The 9846-nt window shown below is 45.0% G+C and overlaps 1 protein-coding gene across 1 annotated transcript in view; it reads right to left on the reverse strand.

Moving 5' to 3' along the window:
• Positions 1 to 9602, reverse strand: part of LOC140726121 (exocyst complex component 6B-like) — an 835898-nt gene extending 826296 nt beyond the window's left edge. Inside the window, exon 1 of the mRNA XM_073042078.1 lies at positions 9473 to 9602. Coding sequence (XP_072898179.1) covers positions 9473 to 9570 — 98 coding nt within the window. The 5' untranslated portion in view covers positions 9571 to 9602. The remainder of the gene's footprint in view (positions 1 to 9472) is intronic.
• Positions 9603 to 9846: the final 244 nt, after the last annotated feature.

The raw sequence follows: 9846 nt of genomic DNA on the forward strand, positions 1-9846 counted from the left end.
GCCTTCATCAGTGTAGGGATTTGAAGGTCATGGTGCTGAGGCCACACTTGGAGTAACATGTTCAGTTTTAGCCGCACCTCCCCCCAAGTCTGTTGGTGGAAAGGCGAGATTAAAATGGAAAGAATGCAGAGAAAAAAATATAAGGATGCAGGACTTGAGAGACTGTTATAGGGAGAGGTTGGATAGACCTGGACTTTACTCCTCAGGGTGCAGGAGTCTGAGTGGTAATCTTATAAGGGGCATAAACAAGATGAATTCACACAGTCTTCTTCCCCCATCCACCACAGGGTTGGGGGATGAAGTTCATACATTTAAGGTGAAAGGGGAAAGATTTAAAAGGAACTTGAGGGCAACCCTTTGTTTTACACAAACCATGGTATGTGTGCAGAATGAGGTGCCAAAAGGTGATTAAGGTCAGTACAAAAATAACATTTATAAAATAGATGGACAGCTACATAGGTTGGTACGGTTTAGATAGTTATAGGCAACATGCAGGCAAACAGGACTAGCTTGGAAGAGGTACCTTTGTCCCCACGGACTAGTTGGCCCAAAGGGCCTGTTTCTGAGCTTTATATCTAGTCCTCTTTAATACACCCAACGATCTATTATCCATAATCCTGTGTGACAGAATTCCACAAATTCACTACCCTCTGTAAGAAGCTTCTACACGACCTTAAAGAACCACACCCCCCAACCCAATCTGGTAACTCTATCCCTTTATTCAAGACTCTCCCATTACTGGAAACACCTCGGCATTTAATGTCTCATGCTCTTAATTGACCTTATGTGTTAGACAGAACAGTATAACACAGGAACAGACTCCAGTGTCATGGCAACCATGATGCCAATCCAAACTAATCCCATTGACAGATGGCCCCCGCTTTTCGAACGTTCGATTTACGACATCTCGCTGTTACGAAAGACTTACATTAGCACCTGTTTTCGCTAACCAAAGAGGATTTTCGTTTTTACGAAAAAAGACGCCCGGTTTATACATGTGTTTACCCCGAGAAAAACTACAATGACTGTGAAGCCTTCTGCGGGCAGTTGTTTGCGTATGTGTGTACGCACATACGCACGTGTGTAGGTGCCCGTTTTTTTTCTCCAAATCGATTTTGGTTCGCTGCCTTCCCGAGTTTGATAAGTGAAACTACTCCGTACCTACAATATTTCTACTTTATATAGGGTGTAAATTTATTATATCATTCCTGGTTTTACTACATATTAGTGTTATTTTAGGTTTTATGTGTTTTTTGCTTTGATTTGGTAGGTTATTTTTTTGGGTCTGGGAACACTCAAAAAATGTTCCCATATAAATTAATGGTAATTGCTTCTTCACTTTACGACATTTCGGATTACAAACAGTTTCATAGGAACGCTCTACCTTCGGATTGCTGGGGAAACCTGTATTTATTTATTGAGATACAGTGTGAAATCAGCTCTTCCAGCTGTGCCGTCCAGCATTTTCCCAATCTAACCCTAAACTAATCACGTGACAATTTACAATGACCAATTAACCTACCAAAGGGTACCTTTTTGAACTGCGGGAGGAAACCAGAACACCCAGAGGAAACCCACGCAGTCATGGTGAGAATGTACACAATCTCACATTCACCAGCACGTAAAATATCTAAATGTGTCTTACACGCTCCTATCACATCTGCTTCCACCACTTCTCCTGGCTGACCAATCCAGGCACCCAGCACCCTCCCCGTCAAAAATCTTACCTCATTGATTTCCTTTAAAATTTCAATAAAATAATCACTTTCCACTCTATTCAACACAGAATGTAAGTATAATTTCTTCACCAAGTTGAGATCAGTCAACTCTTATCCCATGAATTCGCCAGAGTCTCTCTGGACTGCCTCCAAGGTCGGTATATCCTTTTTTTAAGAAGGGAACTACAATGGTATATTGTACTCCAGATGTGGCTTCATCAATATCTGGTAACAATATTTCTTTATTTCTAAACCCCAATCTACTTGCAACAAAGGCCAATGTATCATTTGCCTTGCTAACTCAGGTACACTTCCAGGTTGAAGTACAGATCTCATAATCTTCCTGATTTTATAGATAGACTAGAATAGTACAGCACAGTACAGTACAGGCCCTTCAGCCCACAAAGTTGTGCCCACCCTTAATCCCTGCCTCCCATATAACCCCCCCCCAACTTTAAATTCCTCCATATACCTGTCTAGTAGTCTCTTAAACTTCACTAGTGTGTCTGCCTCCACCACTGACTCAGGCAGTGCATTCCACACACCAACCACTCTCTGAGTGAAAAACCTTCCTCTAATATCCCCCTTGAACTTCCCTTCCCTTACCTTAAAGCCGTGTCCTCTTGTACTGAGCAGTGGTGCCCTGGGGAAGAGGCGCTGGCTGTCCACTGTCTATTCCTCTTAATATCTTGTATACCTCTATCATGTCTCCTCTCATCCTCCTTCTCTCCAAAGAGAAAAGCCTTAGCTCCCTTAACCTCTCATCATAATGCATACTCTCTAAACCAGGCAGCATTTTGGCCATGGACTTTATTGTCTGCCTGTACTGCTCTTTATCTTTAACACTTCATTCTGCATTCTGTTGTTTTCCCTTGTACTACCTAATGTACTGATTTGATGAAATGATCTGTATGGTTGGTATGCAAAATAAAGTTTTCACTGTACCTCAGTACATGTGACAATGATAAACCAATTTATGGAGGGTCGCAATCCTAAAAAGGCATTGCTATTTTCCATAACACAAACCCTAGACAAAAATTAAAGGAATATGTTGTTTCTTTCATACTTTGTATTTAGTTATTTTTGTCCAAATGAGTTCTATGAGACCAAAGTTTTATTCAGCATCTCAAATCTTTTAGCCATGAGCAGAATATTCCTTAAGGCTGACTTTTATTACAGTAGGGATTCCTGACCTGGAGTCCATGGACCTCTCAGTTAATGGTAAAGGTCCATGGTATAAGAAAGGTTGCAAACCCCTGCACTACAGAAATGTCATAATGTTGGGATACTGTGTACTTGCTGCACCTGCCTCTAACTCTTTGCAGTTGTGCACAAGTATATTTAGATCCCCTTGTACTTTACTCAATTGCAGATATTCTCCAGATAATTCTCCAGATAAGTCTGTCTTTAGACTTCTCTGACCTCACATTTTCCAAATAAAAACCCCATTTACAGAACTCATGGACATCAAATATACAGAACATGCCTGCAAACAGCAGGTATATAAAATAATAAGTTGAATTATGGAAACTAGGGTTATCATTACTGCCAGAGTAATTAAACATAAAAATAGGGAGTCACAAGAGAACGCCATGCTGGAATCTGGAGCAAAATAAGGAGGTGATGCGTCAGTTAAATAGGGCATTGGAGTACTGTGTACAGTATTGATCTCGTTCGTAAGGAAAGGATGTTCAGATGTTTACCAGTAATGTAATGGGGAAAGACTGTATAGGCTAGGGGATGAACAAGGGCACGTTGGCCTACATAAATCAAAGCAGAAGTAGGAACGTTATGTTGAAGTTGTGAAAGATGTTGGTAAGGCCTAAGGGATGAACAGTTCACCAAGTTTATCAGTAGTCGCCCTTCAACAGAAGCTGCTGCAGAACCAACTGCACAGACATCACTCACTGCAACGGGTATGGCATCTTGGATTTGACATTTTCACTCTGGGAAATTTATCGTTACTATTGACCCTCTCATAATTTTATTTATCACAGCGCCACAGTAGCATAGAAGTCAGCGCGATGCTATTACAGCTCTGGGTGTCAGAGTTCAGAGTTCAATTCCAGTGTCCTCTGTAAGGAGCTTGTATGTTCTTCCCATGGATTGTGTGGGTTTTCTCCAGGTATCCCAGTTTCCTCCCACAGTCCAAAACCGTACCCGGTAGGCTAATTGGTCATTGTAAATTATCCCGTGATTAGGCTAGGATTAAATCAGTGGGATGCTGGGTGGCTTGGCTCAAAGGGACAGAAAGGCCCATTCCGTGCTGCATCTCTAAATGAATAAATAAATCTATCAGGTCACCTCACAGCATCTGACATGGTAAAACAGAAATTTTCCCCTGAATTCCCTTCACTTTTAAAATTCTCTCAAGTTTTTCAATGAATACACTCAGCAGCCTTCTCCCATGAACAAGTTCCTTCTCATCTCTACTCTATGGCCAAGTGCTGACAAGGTACTGGACCCGGAGCCAAGGGAAACATCAACACTGCATCTACCCCGTGACTCTCCGCATGCATTTTGTACACTTCAACAAAATCACCAAGTCTGGAAGCCCGCCCACTTCTGAATCAGCCTGTGATGAGCAAAACCTTCCACAATCCTTTTCCCGTAGTTACAGAACATGATGATAATAATAGATATTTTGTATTGGATTGGGTGTGGCTTTGAACACTTCAGGCAAGTACCAGCAGGCATCAGTCAGATCTGAAAAAGGCCACGGCCTTCAGAACCTTGCAACACCCTACTCGTACTCCAGACAATTCATGTGTCATGAATGCGAGGGACATGGAAATGCTGGGATTACGTATTGTGTTTGGTGCCCCCGATGCAGTCTCCTCTACATTGCTGAGACCCATGAGGGGCCACTTTGTCGAGCACCTCCGCACCATCTGCCACAAGTGGAACTTCACAGAGGCCAAATATTTTAATTCCCATTCTCATTCTGACATGTCAAAGGGCCTGTTCCTATGCTGTATTGTTCTAAGTTTTAGTGGACCGCCAGACACTTTTTCTCAGGGCAGAAATGACCAAGATGCCCTTCTAAGCTAGTCCTATCTTTTTCCCAGGGTTAAAATGTTTAATACCAGAGGGCATGCATTTAAGGTGAGATGGGGTCATTTCAAAGTACAGTCGGCCTTCCTTACCCACGGGTTCCGTATGCGCGGATTCAACCACCGCAGATCAGGAAAACCCGGAATTTCTCTCTCCGGCACTCATTTGAGCATGTGCAGACTTTTTTTTTCTTGTCATTATTCCCTAAACAATACAGTATAACAACTATTTACATAGCATTTACATTGTATTAGGTATTATAAGTAATCTAGAGATGATTTAAAGTATACGGGAGGATGTGCGTAGGTTACCATGGATCAGGAATCGAAAAAAAACAGAAGTTCTCTAAGTTGGAACAGGTACATCCGGTATTACTTAGCGTCAGTTACTCAACCGTTTGACTTAGTATATAGTATATATTTTACCTTTCTACGCATATAGAACACTTAAGAAATGTATGTATTTCAATAATTAAACCACTGCGTTGCTTAGTAATAATTGTCACTTTCATTGGGGCGGGGCCTTCAGATGCTCCATTATTCTCACTTTATCCTTTAAAATTGTTCCGATCATTGTCCGACTATAGCCTAACGCTTTTCCAATGACTGATGGCATTTCACCTCTTTCCGATCGCTTTATTATTTCCACTTTATTTTCAATCGTGATCTTTCTCCAGAACAGAAACACTGCAGGTGGCATGTCCCGAGCTCCGCCGGGTCCTAAAGTCCACCAACTTGAGCATCTGTTTTTGGGTATCCCAGAACCAATCCCTCGCAGATAAGGAGGGCCGACTGTACTTGTGAAGGGCAAGTTTTTTTTTCAACTCAGAGAGTGGTGGGTGCCTGGAATGTGCTGCCTGGGGTGGTGACAGAGGCAGATACATTTAGATAGAAACATGAATGTGAAGAAAGTAGAAGGAAGGATATGGACAATGGACATACTGAATATGAAAAGGCCTAGATAGAGAGGATGTCACCTATGGTGGCTGAGTCCAGGACCAGGGGGCACAACCTCAGAACAGAGGGACCTCGTTTTAGAACCGAGGTGAGGAGGAATTTCTTTAGCCAGTGGGTGGTGAACCTGTGGAATTCATTGCCACAGGTAGCTGTGGAAACCAAGTTATTGGGTATATTTAAGTCAGGGGTTGATAGATCCAAGACTAGTCAGGGCATAAAGGGACACAGGGAGAAAGCAGGAGAGTGGGGCTGAGAGGGAAAATGGATCAGCCATGATGAAATGATGGAGCAGACTCGATGGGCCAAATGGCCTAATTCTGCTCCTATCTCTTATGATCTTGTAAAGGCAGAAGGAATTAGATTGGTTGGCCATTTGATTACAAATTTATTTGGTTCGGCATAACATCGTGGGCTGAAAGGCCTGTTCCTGTATGTTTATAAAACAAAATCAGCTGTTTGGTTCATTGTGTTGCATTGGAGTTGTCCACTAACAATATATCAAAGAAGAGCAGTGAGTGACACACAAAAGCTCATCAGGTCAGGCAGCATCTATAGTGAGGAATAAACAGTCAATGTTTCAGCTCAAGACCCTCCATCAGGAGTGGAAAGGAAGGGGGAAGACGCCAGAACAAGAAGATAAGGGAAGGGCATAAAGGACTAGCTACAAAGTGATAGGTGCACAGAGGGGGAGCAGCGAGAGAGAACAGTCTTATTGAACTCCTGTTAAAGAAGATTTAAACTTCTTCAGGGTAGGCATACCTTGAAGAGACTTTGCAGTGGAGCAGCAAATCATAAACACGGGAGATTCTACTGATTCTAGAAATCCAGAGCAACACACACAAAATGCTGGAGAAACATAGCAGGCCAGGCAGCAACAATGGACAGGAATAAACAGTCAACATTTCAGGCCAAGACCCTTTATCAGGTTTGACTTGCTGAGTTCCTCCAGAATCAGCAGAATCCCTTGTGTTTATAAAAGAAGAGAAAGAGTTTGCTATATAATTCTGTGTGACCACAGCTGCTGGGACCTGGGAATCAACTGCAGTTCCGGACTCTTGTCTAAGCCAAAGTAACTGTCCATGTTGGCCTTGAATTTATTCCATGACTCTATCTCTCCCCCAACCACCACCAACAACTTGGAGCAAAGAGTCACAAAAGCTCATAGCTCCCAGTGAAGAAATCTCCTTAATTTCCTCTCACCTTCCTTAAGTAAGAGACCTTTATTCTGAGATTAGATTATATTAGTCACATGTACATCGAAACATACAGTGAAATGTGTCGTTTGTGTCTGAGAATTACACTGGGGGCAGCCCGTAATTGTCGCCACAAATTGCAGAGCCAACATAGCAAGCTCACAATATTGAGCAGAACAACACTCGTTGCATAACGCTCAACGTAACGCTACTACAGCGCCAACGACCCCAGTTCAATTGCTGCTGCTGTCTGGAAGGAGTTCCTACGTTCTCTCCTTGATGGTGTGGGTTTCCGCTAGCTGCTCCAGTTTCCTCTTCACATTCCAACAAAGTACGGGGAACCCGGTCCCTCCCCATCCCATAGGTAAATGTACAGCAACAATGTGCTCCAGAACAATTGCTCTCCAAGCAAGCCAAGCAAAAACCTTCTCCACCAGGCTGCCCTCTCCCTGTCAGCCCAACCTACATCTCCCTGCCAGGCAGTGCCAACTTCCCCCCGCCTCTCCCTGTCAGGCCCATCTCCCTCTCCCCATCAGCACCCCCTCCCACCCATGCGGGCTTCATCTCCATCACCCAACCCTAACCTCCACACCCCCACAAACCCATCCACTCAATCCGTACAAACCAGCCCCCTCCCCCATCAACACTCACTGTGAGCAATAACCCCCCATCAACACTCACCATGAGGAATAACCCCCCCCAACCCGTCCACTGAATCCCTACGATGTCCCCCATCAACAGTCACCATGAGCAATACCCCCCCCCCCACAGCCAACATTGGCCAATAATGGTAAGCATTAATAAGATAGGTGGTAGAAAGAGAAAGACCCCAGTAAAGGCAAGTAGCATTGGACCAGGTTAATGAAGGTTTGGGCAAGATCAAAGTGGCAGATCGAGTAACACTTCATCTCCAGTAAAGAGCTCAAGAAACACAAGAGGGATAATTTCCCTACTGCCACATAATTACACAGGTTTGAATTTTGACAGGGTTTGTAACTGAATTGGCCTCGAGTTTAATTGGGCTGTGCGGGGTCGGGGTCCAGAAGGACCTGACATCGTGCTGTATCTCCAAATAAAAAAAAACAGGTAGCCAACATACAAGACAGACACAAGAGCAAAGCCAAGCACTTCCTACAAACCACTCCCCATGGGGGATCACTGACCCCATGTCCCCAATTCTACATCCTACTTTCCAAATAAAAACATCTTCAATCACCACACTCTGCTCTTCCACTGGACACTAGCTTAACCAGGAGGAAACAATCTGTCCACAGGAGGAACGCAGCAGGCTGAGCAGCAACTGGACGAGGAAAGGAGCTGTCGATGCTTCAGATCCTGATGCATTATTATGACCCATCAACAACTCCTTTCCTCCTTATAAACTGTTCATTCAGTCGTGGCACCTCAGTAGCACAGCGGTTAGCTCTGTGCTATTGAAGCTCAAAGCTTCGGAGTTCAAAGTTCAATTCCGGCGTCTACTGTAGGCAAGTGTTAAATTCCTTCCCGTGAGCATGTGAGTTTCCTCCGAGTGCTCCGATTTCCTCCCACAGTCCAACGATGTACCAGTTCGTCGACTGTGAAGTTGTCCTGTGATAAGGCTTGGGTTAAATCGGTGGGTTGCTGGGTGGTACAGTCCATTGGGCCGGAATGGCCTGTTCTGCACTATATCTCCAAATAAATAAATAAATACAGTTTGACCCGCTGAGTTCCTCCAGCAGTTTGCTGCTCCAGATTCCAGCATCTGCAGTCCCTTGTGTCTCCTCTATAAATTCCTCCCTCTTAATGACATAACCCAATCCCCAGCTGTGTAGAATTGCTCAGTCTCTCGACAATTCTCCAAGATGCGTGCTGATTAATGTGCATGTGATTGTGAATAACCTCTTCCATCAACTTGCCCTCACAACACTTTGCAATGAGTCATGAAAATCCCAGGTTGTAACTACGTCCTTCAACATACAAGCTGGTAGTTGCAACACCAACAAAACCAGAAAGACGTAAGAATTCATATTAAACACATAAAACGAAGACAAAAGAGTAAACAATCCACATGGCCTCAGACAGGGAGTGACAACGATGGGGATTGGGGTGGCGCAAGGAATGGAAGGCAAATCATGAAACCAGAGCATGGCTCAGGGGTCAAGGGGCACAAGACATGGACGGGGTTCAGGATTACGAGATGAAACTTTAAACAGGTGTCAAGGGTTCGCAGGGGGAGGGGTGACAGTGGGGCGAACTGTCACGAGGAGTAAGGGGTCATGGAAGGGAAGAGGGGTCACGGTCACAGGAGTGAAGGGTCGGCGGGGGAGAGAAGCTAAGGGGGGCGATGGGGTGACGGATCACTGGGTGGGAGTAGTGGGGGACGAGGGGTCACGGGGATGGTGTGAGCGAGTGAAGGGAAGTGATTTCCCTGTCCTCGGATGCTCCCTGACCTTTGACTGCCGACCCCGACCATAGGGGAGACCCGGGTGAGGAACGAGGATTTCGTGGGGCTTCCTCCCACCCCGACCCCGGGATATGCCGCCGCCTGCTCCGGGCCCCGCAGCAGCCCTACCTGAGCGTGGGCCCGATGCACGCCGACTCGGTGCTCTCGATCTCCCGCAAGATCCGCTCATGCTCCGCCGCCGTCTCCAAGCTCTCCACCTCCGCCATCTTTCCAGAGGTGATGTTTACGTCGGATTCGTGCGTGCTGGCGTCATGGGATAGGCGGATCCACAAGCGCGTAAACGTAAGGACAAGAGCCTTTCGGGAAATGTAGTCAAACCCTGGTAACAGGGCGTCTGTAGCAGGTTTCTTGCTGGGAGCCCTCTGGTGGTGTTAGAAGGTAGTGAAGGAAGTTGCTGAAGAATTGAGCGATTATCTCCGTGCAGCAGATACTGGAATCATTGACTTGGATGGTAGTGCAAAGCTATAAAATTACAATAGGTT

This window comes from Hemitrygon akajei, chromosome 4 (genome assembly GCF_048418815.1).
Source record: "Hemitrygon akajei chromosome 4, sHemAka1.3, whole genome shotgun sequence".
Classification (NCBI taxonomy): domain Eukaryota; kingdom Metazoa; phylum Chordata; class Chondrichthyes; order Myliobatiformes; family Dasyatidae; genus Hemitrygon; species Hemitrygon akajei.